Source organism: Molossus molossus, unplaced genomic scaffold (assembly GCF_014108415.1).
Source record: "Molossus molossus isolate mMolMol1 unplaced genomic scaffold, mMolMol1.p scaffold_m16_p_4, whole genome shotgun sequence".
NCBI classification, from domain to species: domain Eukaryota; kingdom Metazoa; phylum Chordata; class Mammalia; order Chiroptera; family Molossidae; genus Molossus; species Molossus molossus.
In genome coordinates this window covers 47,145,816-47,161,980 of record NW_023425377.1, presented here as the reverse complement: position 1 = coordinate 47,161,980, position 16,165 = coordinate 47,145,816, and the positions used below count along the sequence as shown (strand labels likewise).

The following is a 16,165-nucleotide window of genomic DNA, read 5'->3' as shown; positions in this document are numbered from 1 at the left end:
ACCAAACCAGTATTATATGAAATGTTGTTGAAGGGTCTTCTTGAAGGAGGAGAAGAGCAAAAATATAAACAATAATATGGCAATAAATATATATGTATCAACAATTGAATCTACTAACAAAATGAGCATGCAGAACAGAAACAGACTCATAGATACAGAGAACTTTATGTTGGTTTCCAGATGGGAGGAGAGTTGAAAAAGATGAAGGGATTAGGGAGTACAAATTGGTTGTTAGACTAATGAACTTCAAAGGGAAGGTGGGAGGTGGGACGGGAAGAGAGAAACCAAAGAACTTATATGCATATATGTATACCCAGTAGACACAGATAGTACTGTGGGGAAAGCAAGAATGGGATAGGATTGGGGAGGAGGAGGTCAGGGGGTGGGGGGAATGAGGGACATTTGTAATACATTCAACAATAAAGATAATTTTAAAAAGAAACTACCTTGCTAGATTGATTCATTAAATATACAGTTACATTAAGTGTCAATTTTATGTCAGGAATATGAAATTCTGAAGTGGTGAAGAGAGATTTTGCTGCGGATGATAAATAGTTAAAGTAATAATTAGAATGTTTGAGAAGTGCTATAATAGATATGCACATAGGATCCTGTGCAAGTGTAGAGATTGGGGCCTTCTCAGGTCAGGGAAACCTTCCTGGGTACTGCCAGTAGTAATGCTAGGCCTGAGTTGTTCTTTGAGCAGTATGAAAAATGGATTGGAGGGATTGAGACTAGAAACAGGGAGACAAGTAATGAAGCAGTGTCAATGGGAATCTTTTGGTGAGAGAATCAGTCAAACTTGGTAACTGAGGGATCAGGATGAGAAAAGGAAGCTTGAGCCCAGGTTTCTAGCTAAGCTCACTGTAGAATGCTTAACTTAAAAGGTCTCCCTGAATAATTCATAAAATGACTGTGCTCTTTATAATATATTATTTATGTTCCTTTAACTGACAGCCCCAATATTTATTTAGCACCGACTATAACCTAGCTACTGTTACACAAGCTGAGAATACAGCACTGAACAAAAGAGAAATCTGTGCTCTCATTAGGCTTACATTATTGAGGGGGAAAACAGGTAAATAAAATTTAAGAAAAGTAAGGCAAGAACAAGGAATAGAGAATAACCAGGGCAGGGAAGGGTGGGTGTGGAGGGGCTTTTAAATAAAAAGATTAAGGAAGACTTCTTGAGTTGACATTTGAATAGCATCATTCCAGATAAAGGGAATCTATATAAAGGCCCTAATGCAAGAGTGTGTTTGGCCTGTTAGTGTAGAAGGAAAGCCACAGTGAATGGAGTGGGATGAACAATAGGGAAAAAGAAAAGAGATATAAGCAGTGGTTAGTTCATGTGGGGTTTTTGCACTGTATTCTAAATACAAAAAGCCATTGAAGGGTTGAGAGCAAGGGAGTGATTTAATCTAATTATGGCTACTGTGTGGAAAATTAGTCTGTCGAGGGACATGAGCAAAAAGTAGACGCAAACAGACTAAGCAGGAGTATGTTGCAGTGTCCCAAACAAGGTCTAATGCTTACTTGGATCACAGTGATAGCTGTGACAAGAAGAAATTGTCAAATTTGGGATGTATTTTGAAGGTTGAATCTATAGGATTTGTTGAGATATAAGAAAAAGAAAACTCAGGAGTTATGCCAAGGTTTTGCCCCAAGCAGCCGGATTAATGGTGACTTCATTTTTTGAGATTAGGAGATACAAGGGATCCAGAATAGCTAAAAAACAATCTTGATAAAGAACAAAGCTGAGTGTTCACATTTCCCAATTTTACAACTTACTAATCAAGACAGTGTGGTACTGACATACGGATAGATATATAGATCAGTGGGAAAGAATTGAGAGTGCACAAGTAAAACCGTACATTTCTGCACAGTTTTTGACAAGGGTATCAGGACAGTTTAGTGGGAGAAAAAGTCTTCTGAACAAATGTGGCTGGGACAACTGAATATCCACATACAAAAGAAGTGGTACCTCTATCTTACACCATATAAAAAAAATGGATCAAAGCCCTGGCTGGTTTGGCTCAGTGGTTAGAGTGTCGGCCCATGGACCAGAGAGTCCCAGATTTGGTTCCCACTAAGGGCATGTACCTTGGTTGTAATTTGTCCCTGGCCCCGGTTGGGGTTGTGTGGGTGGCAACCACTTGATGTGTCTCTCTCGCATCAGTGTTTCTCTCTCTCTCTTCCTCCCTTTCTCTCTTCCACTCTATCTGAAAGATAAAGGCAAAAAAGTCCTCGGGTGAGGATAAAAAAAAGGATCAAAGACCTAAATGTAAGTACTAAAGCTATGAAACTATCTTAGGGGTAAATCTCCATGACCATAGATTTGGCAATGGATTCTTAGATTCCTAGACACCAAAAGCACCAGGAATAAGAAAAAAAATAGATAAATTGGACTCCATCAAAATTTAAAACTGTTGTGTACCAAAGGACATTATCAAGAAAGTGAAAAAGAAAACCTGCAGACTGGGAGAAAATATTTGTAAATTATATGTCTGTACAGGTCTAGATTCCATAATATATAAAGAATTCTTATCATTCAACAACAAAAACATAACCCAATCAAGCCAAAGGAGTTGAATAGATTTTTCTTCAAAGAAAATGTACGCATGAAAATATGATCAACATCATTAGTCATTAGGGAAATACAAGTCAAAAGCATGATGAAATAACACCTCATACTCAGTAGGATGACTGTTAACAAACAAACCAGAAAATAACATGTTGGCAAAACTATGGAGAAATTGGAACCCCAGTATATTGTTGGTGGGAATGTGACATGATGCAACCACAATGGGCGGGAGGGGATGAAGTAATGACACATGCTATAACATTAAAACATGTATAAAATGAAGGAAGCCAGTTACAAAAGCTCACATCTTGTATTGATTCCATTTATAGGACATAGCCAGAACAGGCAAATCCACAGAAACAGAAAGCAGATTACTGGCTGCCTAAGCCTGGGAGTTTAGGGAAGATGGAGAATGACTGCTAATAAGAACAGATTTCTTTTTCAGTTAACAAAAATGTTCTAAAGTTGATGCCGTGATGGTTGTACAACTCTGTGGATATATTAAAACCTGTTGAATATATGTGAATTATAGCTCAATAAAGTTATTATATTGAAACAAAAAAATAATGATGACAGAAAAGTCAGGGATGGGTATTGGAGGTATGAGGACAGTGGAGAAGATATAAAAATAGCCTCTGGGAGAATACAAGAATAAACTGACTATGGAAACATATTAGGATTGCTAGGCAGTACTTGAGGGGCCAATTGAGGTTTGTGGTCTTAAATATAATGTGAGCCCAGCTGGCACTGTTGCACTGCTTAGGTAAGAACATACAATAGGTGGAGGGCTGAATTTAACCAAAATTGGGTTTTGCCAGGGAGTACCAGAGAAATTAGAAATAAGTTGAGGGAATATTGAAGGGAATTGTTAATGTGATAACTGTGAGATCTAAGTTAGGTAAGAAGGAAGTTGAGGACATGAAAGGGTAATGGACACTAAAAAGGTGATAGTCTGGAATTAGATATCCTAGAGAGACTGAAGAATTTTTGAAGTCAGAGTACTAGAGAGTGAGTTTGAAAAGATCGGTGGTGGTGATCAGAGAATGGGCTATCTGAAATCGAGAGCTTGCAAATGGCACGATTATTACTGACAGGCTCAAACCAGGGTTTCTCATCAGAACCACAAAACTTAGAAAATGAACTGATTGTTATCCTACTTCTCCCAAGGATGGTACAAAACTGGTACCAATCATTCTAAATGCAGCAGACAGAGGTTAGAAATAAGTTGAGGGAATATTGAAGGGAATTGTTAATGTGATAACTTTGAGATCTAAGTTAGGTAAGAAGGAAGTCACATCACATACAATGTATGCCTTAAGGCATTACTTTTCTCAGAACCCTCCTTGAGAAAGGCTGGGATGGTATGATCTATGAACTGGATAGCCAAACGGTCAAGGAACTGAGAGAGACAAGAGTATTGGATGAATCATATCTTAGGTTGAAACCTATAAAAACTGAAACTTTGTATGCTTCAGTGTAATACAGTATATAGATATTGAAATTACCACGAATGATGGCAGGAGTGGTGAAGAGATTAGACAGTAGGTGATATGTTAAAATTTTCAGTGAACGGCCAGGAAGTATGGGTCGCTGGTGGGGGCAGGTGACCAGGAGAATAGGAGATGATTACTATATCAGGGTTGGGTAGCAGGGGTAACAGCATGGTTTGTGCTTCAAACTAGGTCTTCCGAATAGGCTGGAAACAACGAGGAGGAAGAGGCTATCTACCCCAACTCCAGCTCAGTAGTACTGTGGTATAAGGAAGGAGAAACAAGCCAGAACTTGGGAAAGTACAAGGAGAAGCAGTATCCTCAGAGAACAGCCATCTTTTTCAATGAGAGCAAGAAGATGAAGAGAACTTTCAGGGGAGATTGAGACTGAAAGGGTTTTGTTGATCACTGACACAAATTCCAGAAGGCAGAGTCATTTTGAGAGTAGGAGTAGGTGATTGAGTCAGATTAGAAAAGTCCTCCCAGATGACAGGTTAGAGTTATGTGAGGATGAGAATCTAGGTGATGAGAGATATCAGGGAGGCTTGGATTTCTTGTGATGTCCAGCGTAAACAGACTTAAGGCATGTTTTATCCTGGTTATCCCTTAAAGGAGCAGTGGTAGCCAATGGAACTGTCTGTAATGACAGAAATGCTTTATATCTGTGGGGTCAAATATGGAAGCCAGTAGTCACGTGGCTGTTGAGCCCATGAAATATGCTCATGGGACTGAGGAGTTGACTTTTAAATTACATTTAATTCTAATTAAAATTTAAATTTAAATAGTCACATCACTCAGAGAATGGTAGATAATTAATTCTAAACGATAGCCTTTTTGTTAGGACGAGTTTCTTAGGGGAGTCTAGCAGCACTGAGGCAGGAAACATGCTGGTGAACTGCACCTTTCCTTCTTCCTCTTACATCCCACTGAGGAAGTGCCTGGCTGGAGGAGGGGCACTTTAAACAGGAACATACACAAGTCTGTGGCCTCTGTTATTTTCTGCAGAGATTTTGTTTTTTTAAAATATGTTTTTATTGGTTTTTTTAGAGAGAGTGGAAGGGAAAGAGATAGAAACATCGATGTGAGAGAGAAACATTGATCAGCTGCCTCCTGCACACCCCCCACCGGGGATCAAGTCTGCAACCCTGGTATGTGCCCTGACTGGGAATCCAGTCAGAACCTCTCAGTCCATGGGACAAGGCTCAATCCCCTGAGCCACACTAGCTGGGCTGCTGAGATGGCTTTGAGGTTGAAGGGGATAAATTGAGGATGACAATTCTCTTCTTTGTATGTACAATTTCTACTCTCTTCAAGGAGCTATTGTTTTCACTATTATAGTTCTAGGCCATAGGTTTTTATTTTTTATTGCTTGTCTTTGAATTTTTGGAAACAACTGTGCTGATATTTACATAGTATTTATAATTGTTCTGTAATTCTTTGGTTATTTGCTGTTCATTCTGTTTGTACAAATTAGTATGGGAACCACTTAAAACTAAAACCTAACTTAAATTATAGACAGGCTGATAAGTGCTTATTCTAAGGATGGGTTTACTCTTTGGCAAGGCTAAGAAGTAAGTCTGGAAGAAGAATAATGACAATTACAATGAACAACTTATATTTGCTGAGTGCTTTCTGTGAGCTGGACACTCTTACAACTTACTTGGATTGTCTGGTGTGATTCTTACCAAAACTCATGAGGATAGATGCTATATCATGTCATTTTGTAGATCAGTTAACTAATACTCAGGTCAGGTTATTTGCTTGGACATCATTTTGTCCAACTCTAAAGTTGGTGTACTTTATTCTGCTAGGCATTACTGCTTCTTTCTTTCTTTCTTTCTTTCTTTCTTTCTTTCTTTCTTTCTTTCTTTCTTTCTTTCTGTCTTTCTCTCTCTCTCTCTCTCTCTCTCTCTCTCTCTCTCTCTCTCTCTCTCTCTCTCTCTCTCTCTCTCCCTTTCTTTCTCACCTGAGGACATTTTTGCATTTACCTTCAGATAGAGCGGGAGGAAGAGAGAGAGACACACATCGACTGGTTGCCACCCACAGGACCCCAACCAGGGCTGGGGACAAACTGCAACTGAGGTACATGTCCTTAGCAGGAACTGAACCCAGGACTCTCCTGTCCACGGGCCGACACTCTAACCGCTGAGCCAAACTGGCCAGGGCTGCTTTCTTTTATCTTAGCAGTGCCAAGGCAAGTCCCAAGTGCAGCTCCTTAAGATGTTTTCCATCTCTCAGGTCTTAGTGACATACCTCCTCTCCTCCATTTTGCTTACCTTGACCTGGTGGTTGTTTTTCTGCTAGTTGCCCTCAGACTCCATTGTTCCCTTTTGAAATCTTTGGTTGCTGTCACCAGCAGCAAGGGTTTTGGATTTCAGTTTCATACTGAATTCTCTGCCTACTGCTAGTTGAAATGGCTGTCTCAACCCTCATAAACTGGAATTGGAGACTCCTTTAAGAGCAACTTACACTTTTCCATTTCTTTGTAGGGGTAGTAGGCTTCAAAGGAAAAACTTAGCTTCAAGGCCCAGTCCAGTCCGCCCTGATCTTAACATTAAATAATAAAATTAGCATGTAGTTCCCAGCCATCTGTCAAGTCTTTCCCCTCAGATTCTTTTCCACCTGCCCACTCACCACATTGTGTCTTCCCATCCTTTACCCTATTATTTTCTAGGAGAGGAAGCCTGCTCTTATAGAAGAACATGTGCTTCTTTAAAGGTAGACTTGCATTGCATTCCATGGGTTTTTTGTTGTTCTTGTTTTAGCTTTGTGATCTTGATCAGATTACTTAATTTTTTTTTTTTAGTCTATAAAATACAGATAATATCATATGCCTTGTAGGGTTTTGTCCTAAGGATTGATGCTATGTTTATAAAGTCCTTGGTACAGAGTATAAAACAAGAACTCTTTTTCCCCCCTTAAACCTATTGTTGTGATTTAATTTGGCAAATATTTATTAGTGTCTAATATGTGCTAGATTCTGCTGTGGATGCTGAAGAGATCAAAAAACAAAACTCGGAATCTCTAAATTCGGAAAGTTGCATGTTGTAGAAAGGAGACAGACATACAAACAAATAACAGAAATGTACTAAGTGCAGTAGAGGTATATATAAAGTGCTAGAAGAAATTAATTTTTTTTTTCAGCCCTGTCTGTGGAGTGGTTTCTAAGTATTTCTTTTGGAGAAAATGCTTGGTAGTCTAGATGGGGGACAAATGGAAAGAGAGAAAAAACAACCCTTAAAAGTTTCTGTTATCTGTGAGGTGCCAACCTTTTAAGAATTGATTTTAGCAAGGCCCTTGATAAAAATCTCTCATGAAGTCCTTGTACATAAGATGGAGAAATGTGGACTGGCTGATAGAATAGGGGGAGGATTTGAAGCTGGTTATACAACTATGTCCAGAACATTTTTCTCCTGCAGTACTTTACTTATACAATCTCTGGGTTGGAAGGAACCTTAGTAATAGATTGCCTACTCTCTCTGTACTCTGATCTCTTTTTCTCCCTTTTAATTTTGAATTCAACAGTACAGAAATAATGTAGTGAAAAACATCCTTCCTATGTCAGTCAAGCGTCCCTGTCATGCTCCCCAGAGATAAACACTATTAATAGTTACTTGTGTGTATGATCTTGTTTTATTATGCGTATCTCTTTACACTTTGTGTTATAGTTATTTGAATGTATATGCTGTCTCCTTTAATTCATTGTAAACTCCTTAACAGCAAGAACCCCCACCTCATAATTTCCTCTATCTCCCCAAATTACTTGCACATTGAAGATTCTCTATAAATATTTGCTTGATTGCCCTGGCCGGTTTGGTTCAGCGGTTGGAGTGTCGGCCTGCGGTCCTGAGAGACCCGGGTTCGGTTCCCGCTAAGGGTGCGTACCTCGGTTGCAGTTTGTCCCCGGCCCTGGTCGGTTGTGCGGGTGGCAGCCACTCGATGTGTTCCTTTCACATCGATGTTTCTCTCTCTCTCTCTGTTCCTCTCTCTCCCTCCCACTCTACCTGAACAAAAAATGGAAAAATGTCCTCGGGTGAGGATAAAAAAACAAACAAACAAAAAAATAAATAAATAAATATTTGCTTGATTAAATAAAGGGAATGGGCCAGGGGGCAGAAGACAGGTTTCTCTGTTAATATGCCACAGTTTTCTGTTCTTGGCCATATCCTTTACAATAATTTTTTCCCCAGTGACTTGAATGAAGAAGTAGAAAGCATGCTTGTCATATATGCAGATGACACAAACTGGAAAGAGAGCTTATAACTTTAGATGACAGGATCAAAACTGCAGATGAACTCACCAAACTGGAATGTTCACTTTAAAAGAACAGGAACAGCCCTGCCCGGTTTGGCTCAGTAGTTAGAGCGACGGCCTGCGGTCCAGAGAGATCCAGGTTTGGTTCCCACTAAGGGTGCGTACCTCGGTAGCAGTTTGTCCCCGGCCCTGGTTGGTTGTGCGGGTGGCAGCCACTCAATGTGTCCCTTTCATGTCAATGTTTCTCTCTCTCTCTTCCTCCCTCCCACACTATCTGAACAAAAAATGGAAAAAAAATGTCTTGGGGTGAGGATAAAAAAAAAAAGAACAAGGACAGCCCTGGCCAGTGTGGCTCGGTTGAGTGTCATCCATGCACCAAAAGGTGTTGCTGGCTTGATTTCCAGTCAAGGGCACATGCCCGGATAGGGGGGCATGTAGGAGTCAGCTGATCAACATTACACTCTTACACTGATGTTTTTCTTTTTCACTCCCTCTCGCTTCCTTTCTTTCTAAAAATCAATAAACTTTTTTTTTTTTTAAGAACAGGTACAAATATTAAGTTCTGTGTTTAAGGGGGTTGGGGGGTAGGTGGGAATACTCAACAACTTAGTTTCCCAAGGATAGAATTAGGAGATCTGTCTTGATAACATTTTATTTGAAGATGATTTGGGAGGGTAGGGTATGAACCTTAATTGCCTTTAAGCTCAATTTATACCAGGCAAAATTTTGGTTGGAAAAGTATAAATCTCTCTCTTGGTACTGCAGATTGGGGTCATACACAAAAACCTGTCTTGGTGTAGACTAGGTGTTTAGATTCATGGCAAATAGGGGATAAGTAGATCTCATTAGCAAATACGGGCATATCTTGTGGCTGGCAGTTTCAGTACATATGTTACAAATATTACTCTCTCTACTAGAAAAGCAGAGATTTCCTAGTGCACTTCTTTCTATACATTTTGTCTTTTATATTTAGAGTCTACTGCCAACTAACAATTTTTCTTCTTCTTTTTTTTTTTTTTTTTTTGTTGAAAGTGTTGACTTGGAGACAAATAGAGGCCCAGAGCAAGAGCGACAGTGGGACAGCTGCCCCGACTTCCCTGGGCATTGAGAAGTATGTATGCTATGTTCAGGGAGCTCTTATTTAATGTATCATTGCTTGGACCAGATTTAAAAAAAACAATTCATCTCTTACCCTGGATTTCTCTGACCTGGCAATTGTTTTGTTCCTTGGATGCCTGAATTTCTTTTTCTTAGTCCCAATTTATGTCAGTGTAAGTGGCCTCTGCATATCCCTTTTTATTACCCTAAAAAATACTTCTACCCACTCTACTTTTACATTGCTCTTAACTTTGGAATCAGAACACACATGAAAACAGTAAAGCTAAATTTCAACATAACAGTTTTATAAAGCGGTTTAGGTTATGGTGACTTAGTAGAATACAAGCAAGAAAATGTGTCACATTTATACCAAATTAAGGATGTTATGTTATTAATGTATGCAACTTTAATTTTCTTTAACACTGTCTGCCAAAATAAACTTTATTCCTTATAACTTAAAATGTGTGTGTGTGTGTGTAATCATTTATTATGTACAGTTAATCCCACTGTTTTGGCTGCATTAAATTAATTTTCAAATTAAAAAATTTTTTTTCTTTGAATATTGTTGTGTGGTGCTTGTGGGAAGCAGTGAGCTATTTTGAGATATAATAACAGAAGTTGAGTTACAAAAGGTTGGGTAGTAGAGAAGACTTCCTTGGGTTGTGGGTAGCAGCTTAACTAAGAAAACACATTCTGAGGGGTTGGGTTTGAGTGCTGTCTCCCAAAAGTAAAGACGTTACCAACAATATATTAGAGCAGTTAGTTAGTAGGCAGAAACATTTATCTTAGAAACACAGATTTAGACCCTTAATTTTAGTGTTGCCTTCCCTAATCCAGTTGAGCAGAGTTGATTACTTTGTTTCTTTTGGAAAAACTGTAATGTAGACATTCCTCTAGGACTGTATTCATCACAGTGTATTGCAGTAATTTTGTTTTGTTCAGTTTTGACATTTCTGTTTCCCTGGCTAGGCTGTTAGTTATTTGAAGACAGATACTTGCCTTCATTCATGCTTTTATTCTCCAGCATCTACTCATATGTGTCTGAGACAGCAACAATAATAATACCTATTTGCTGAGTGCCTAATACTGTGTACCAGTCACTGTGCTAAGTGCTTTATTTGCCACATAACTCTCTCAATAGCTAGTAAGGTAATTACTTTTTTTTTTTTTTTTTAAATAAAGAAACTGAAGAGAAATTGTAACTGGTTGAGATCACGAGGGCAGAACCGGCAAAGCCTACCTGACTTATGTTCTTTCCCCAGTGCTGCCGTCTCTCATGTAGTGGGAAGTTAATAAATGCTTTTCCCATTTTGAAAGGTACATTGGTCTGCTTTTTTGAGAAGGAAAAGTTTTACTTGCATTCTCCCAGATTATTAAATGCTTAAGACTTATTTCTTCTATTTTAAAGACCTCCAGAGAACTTCTTCCTTAGAGCTAATCCAAATCTCCCTTGCTATAGTAATTGAGTAGTAACGGCCAGAAAGAGAAGTCTAAGATGGCAAACTTTGGAAAGTTTTCTTTAGCTTCTTAAAACTAAGATGATCTTATGAGTCAGGCAAACCTGGCTTCTGATAATTGTTGGCTATAGAAATGTGGGGAGAAAAGTACCCCTTTTTTTGGGGAGGGGGTATGTGTCCCTAGCGGGAACTGAACCCAGGACTCTCTGGTCCACAGGCCAACGCTCCAGCTGCTGAGCCAAACTGGCCAGGGCAGAAAAGTACCTTCTTAATAGGGCTGGAAAATTAATTGAGAAATTGTGTTTAAAGCACCTTCCACAATTATGAAATACTTAAATATATGTTCATTTTCTTCCTTTGTCCCTAATGATTCCATTTTCACTGATGTCCAATAAGCCTTACATCAAGGACATAGTTTTCTCTCTTTCCACAAACTCAACTGTTATAAAAAGATAAAAATAACGATGTGTATGAAATTATGCAGAAGCCTCTGGCAGAACCACATGGTTTTCGTAACTTCCTAGTTGATGTTGCAAGTTGTAGAATTAAAGAATTTGGCATATGGACAGACTTGATTTACTAATCAGACAAGTTCATCTACCCTGGTAAAATTGTCATCTTGATTTAATGCTTATGGTGCTCCCCTTTCTGTCTAAATTTTAACTTCACTTTGAAGAAACTATTACACTTAGATTCAGAATAGTTTGACAGGATATTTTATGTCTGAAGAACAATCAGCATTGTTTGAGATAGTTAGAAGAGCTAATTTTATTACCACCCTACTGCTGTATCAGCAGGGTACAGAGAAACAGCCAGGGAAAACCACTAATCACTCAGTCCTTTTGATTGTCATTGGGTTAGTTTTACTGGTGGTCCTGTTGAGCAAATCTGCATTAATTGACATGTCTCCTCCACATAATAAGTTTGAGAGGTGAAAACACAATTTGAGACATATCCAGGAGCCCAGTGGCAAAAGCAAATCTTAAAACTTCTTTTTCTCTTTTTCTTCTGATTGGCTAGGAATGAAAAGTGTTACCTCTGTAAATCCTTGGTCCCATTCAAAGAGTACCAGTGTCATGTAGAGTCCTGTCTCCAGATTGCAAGGGATGACCAAAGAGATGAAGAGAGTGGGAGAGTATCTTCAGCTGTGGAGGGGAAGCAGCGGCAGTGGCCGAGGAACACAAAGGTATGTGGGGTGTTTTGATAGGAAAGGCTACCTAAATTTCCACAGTTCTTTCTGTTACGGGTTTTTTTCTCCCCTCCCTTTCTTCTTTTCTTGTGTTTATCTTGAAACAAGATTTGTACTTTTTAAAATTACTATTTTTCTTTTAATTAAAAACTCATATATGCTCATTGTAGAAAATATGGAAAGTTTTTTTTTTTTTTAACTATGAAGATGTTGAATATAAACTAAAATTGAAAAAAAAAAAAAGTATGAGGAATCGGGACATTATCAACCATAATTTCTTCCAGTCTTTTTTTCTATGCATTTTTGATGTAGTTGGCAACATACTATATATGTGTGTATGTCTGTGTGTGTATGTATACCTAACACTGTAACATAAACACCTTTCTTGGTTTATTTTTAAACTATTAAAGAAATTACTCTCGCCCTGGCCAGTTTGGCACAGCTGTTAGAGTGTCGGCCTGCGGTCCAGAGAGACCTGGATTCGGTTCCCATTAAGGGCATGTACCTCGGTTGTAGTTTGTCCCCGACCCTGGTTGGGTTGTGCGGGAGGCAGCCACTCGAAGTGTCCCTTTCACATCGATGTTTCTCTCTCTCTCTCTCTCTCTCTCTCTCTCTCTCTCTCTCTCTCTTCGTCTCTCTCCCTCCCACTCTATCTGAACAAAAAATGGAAAAATGTCCTTGGGTGAGGATAAAAAAAATTACTCTTAATGTTTGTATCACACAGTCACTTAACCATTCTCATTATTGGACATTCAAGTTCTTTCCAGTTCTTCTGTATTATAAGACTGTTTAAAACATTACTCAGTTTTTGTACCACTGATTATTTCCTTCAAATAGATTTCCTGAAGTGGAACTCTTAGGCAGTGGATAAAATCATTTAAAAATTTCGTGAAACATACTGCCAAATTGCTTTCCAGAAGGGTTATCCAGTCATACCCTCCCTGCCAATATGTGAGATCAACTCTTGAACGTTTTATGTGCCTAGCCTTAGGGAAGCTGTGGGGTCAGGCCCTTGGTCACTGGGAAGATGGCTATGCTTTCTGGGCTTTGTGATTAGAAATTAGGAAAAGCAAGTCTTGGCTTAACAGCAGCTCCATATTCTAGGCTTACTCACATAGCAATCACTGTACACTAACACGAAGAAGCCATTATCTGTCAGGATAGAAGAAAGGGACCCCTTTATGAATGAGGTGGTTTGTACTGATGATTTGGAGTTGGCTCTTAAAGGTATGTGCTTATATAGAGCCAGTTTATTCTTCTGGCAACACTGTCCCTGGAAGTTACCTCAAAACTGTTACTGTCTATTTTAAATCTCTCTAAATCTATCGTAGGCCAAAGGCTACTGTTGTTTAATAGGATCTTGGTGTAATAATTTGCCTTCACTCATATCCATCCTTGGATAATATTGGCATAAAGATGTATTCTCTTCATCATGGTTTGCTTTTTTCACTTGTCATTTATTAGAAAGCAAAAGACTTTCTTAGAGATGTGCCTGCACACCTCTTTCTTCTGGAGACAGGTGTGATCTGGGCTAAGAAAGTTGTATTTTAGATTCTGCACTGTGAGGTAACCCTTTCCTTTTATCTATTTATGTCACAGGAAAAAGGTTACAGTGAAGGTCGACTCCTCAGTCTCTTGGAACAGTCTGAGCACAAAACTGTAGGTGAGGACCCCAGGACCAATTTTATGGGCTTTTGGCTAAGGCCTTCCAGTGAAAAGAACCACTACCAACACCCTATTTGTTGAAGTTGTGTGGGTACACATTTGACCTAAGTGACCTGCCTTTGAAATTCGGTCTGGGTCATCTCTCCCTAAGGAAGATGGGGAGGTAGCCTGTCTTATTCATCATGTATTTCATTTCAGGTTTTATAAAGCCTAAACTTTCAGGACTGCCTATTGAACTGGGAAAAAATATTTCCAGATGACAGGGCAATGACACAAGCCCCAAGTGCCTTCTAAAGGAACACACATGGGAAATCAGACATGCCAACGTTCCTGCCTCCTCCTAATGTTTTGTGCTTCTTTCATATGTTGTCTTTAGCTTAGTGTTCCAGCCTATGTTCCTGAGGGATTGTAGGAAGTAACTCTGCCTCTTTGTGCCTGGTATCTAGGGAGTAGTAGAGTAGATTGGTTACAAGCATTGCACAGAGTTAGTAATACCAACTTCACAGATTATAAGGATTATATCTAATAAAGCTCCAAACATTCCCTGGCACAAGTAGGTCTTTGATTAATGTTAGCTACTATTATTACTGTGGTTGTTATTAGTTGCTATTGTTAAAATTCACTAGGTGCAGATGGAAGAGGAACTTTTGCTTAAGCTTTCTGATGACTATAAAAAGCAGCCTCTCTGAGCCCCATGTCCTGCTGCCTCTAGATCAGCAGGTTGTGATTCTCTGCAGGTGACAGATTTCCCTTGGCAACTACTTGTTCCTCAGTCTAGATTTGAAGTAGATTTATTTAGAGGTTGTTCATTTAAAAGTGTTCACCTCAGTACTTCTGTAGCTGTCTGTTGGATCCTAAATGCTCACATTCCATTGGTCTGGAGGTTGGGGAACTGAGCTATGGAGATAAGCCTGATGAAAAGCAGTGCCTAGAATACAGGAGGCACATGATCAGTGGGAAGTGGTGTGATTATAACATCGCTAACAATATTATTACTTTTTCTCTCCTATTACAGATGCAGAGATAAAGACCAAGTTTTCAGAAACAGTGGCCTTCAGGTGAATTGGGGTATGCATTGAAGTGTGGCTGTCAGAAGTCTAGAAAAGTGCAGGCCTGGTCCTGGGTTCTGTGTATAGTGTGATACTCAAAATGTTGAAGTTAGAAATCACTGTGGACCTCTCTCTGTATACCTCTGTGACCTCCCCTATATCTTGGCTAAAAATTGGATAGTATCTCAGTTCACTAACGGTGTTAAAACAAGCAGAGCAAAAGCTATTTCTTACTCCTGTCTACCTTTCTATCCCTACCCAACCCTGCTCTTCTGACTTGGATTTCAAGCAGCTTGGGTATTTGGGTCTGAATCCTCATTTTGTCACTGACAATCTGTGTGGCTTTAAGGTTTATGATTTACTCAATGTCCTCATCTGTAAAAGGGGAATGATATTATCTAGTTGGATGATTACAAAGATTATGTGAATTAATAATGTAAAAGCCCCTGTTACAATGCATGATGCATACTTAGTGTTTATTTGTAGGTGTATATTGAATTCTGAATTTTTTCCCCTTCTCTCTAGGGTACCCTCGGCAGGGATGGAAGAGGCAGGCTGCAGCAGGGAGATGCAGAGTTCCTTTACACATCTCAACTTAAATGAGTCTCCCATCAAGTCTTTTGTTTCAATTTCAGAAGCCACAGATTGCTTAGTGGACTTTAAAAAGCAGTTTACTGTCCATCCAGGTAGCCGGACACGGTCCAAAGCAGGCAGAGGAAGAAGGAGAAAATCCTGAATTTCTAGGGTCTGAAGGTGGACAAAACTATTAGCAATAGGGGTGGGCCATGGCCATTAAACTTTAGTGGCCCCCAGTTCATTGTTGAGCAAGTTTTGACCCTGTGGTTTCCACCACCAGCACCCACTCAGCATTCTAATTTTTGTGTTTTCTATGCTCCATACAAACAACTGTGTATAATATTCTGTTTTATAAGTCTGTTTGAATTCACTTATAGTTAAAATTTAAATATATTTATCTATGTTTGTATGAAATCTTATTTCAATGAGACAGAGATCTTCCCTTTTTTTCCCTCTGTGTTATAGGGTTTGGGGTGGGGATATTTTAATTGTGGGGCTAGTTCTCAGACTCATAAATTACATGTCTCTGAATGAATTTTTTACTGGTCTTTGATATACTGCCTATTTTCACTGAATGTGTAGTACACAATTTCAAACACTGTGTGGTTTATTCCCCTGACATCATTCTGCAAGGTGCCAGGGCATTGAATCCTACTCTTGTTCTGCTATCCCTACCATTTAATAACCTCTTACTTCATCTCGCTGCCTCACCCAGTTAAGGATTCTCAGCCAGCCCTGGGTGGGTGGCTCAGTTGGTTGGAGTGTCATCCCATGCACCAAAACGTTGCAGATTTGATTCCCAG

At 39.3% G+C, this 16,165-nt stretch overlaps 1 protein-coding gene across 12 annotated transcripts in view; it reads left to right on the top strand.

Annotated features, from left to right (window-relative positions):
* Nucleotides 1-15,788, top strand: part of UIMC1 (ubiquitin interaction motif containing 1) — a 175,207-nt gene extending 159,419 nt beyond the window's left edge. For 10 of the 12 annotated variants that reach the window (XM_036281865.1, XM_036281860.1, XM_036281867.1 and 7 more), the window contains 5 exons: nt 9,361-9,439; nt 11,904-12,069; nt 13,672-13,735; nt 14,753-14,795; nt 15,312-15,788. In XM_036281865.1, the coding sequence (XP_036137758.1) occupies nt 9,361-9,439; nt 11,904-12,069; nt 13,672-13,735; nt 14,753-14,795; nt 15,312-15,522 (563 nt within the window). In that variant the 3' untranslated portion in view covers nt 15,523-15,788. The remainder of the gene's footprint in view (nt 1-9,360; nt 9,440-11,903; nt 12,070-13,671; nt 13,736-14,752; nt 14,796-15,311) is intronic. The other 2 variants (XM_036281871.1, XM_036281870.1) reach the window with 1 other exon arrangement.
* The last annotated feature ends 377 nt before the right edge of the window (nt 15,789-16,165 follow it).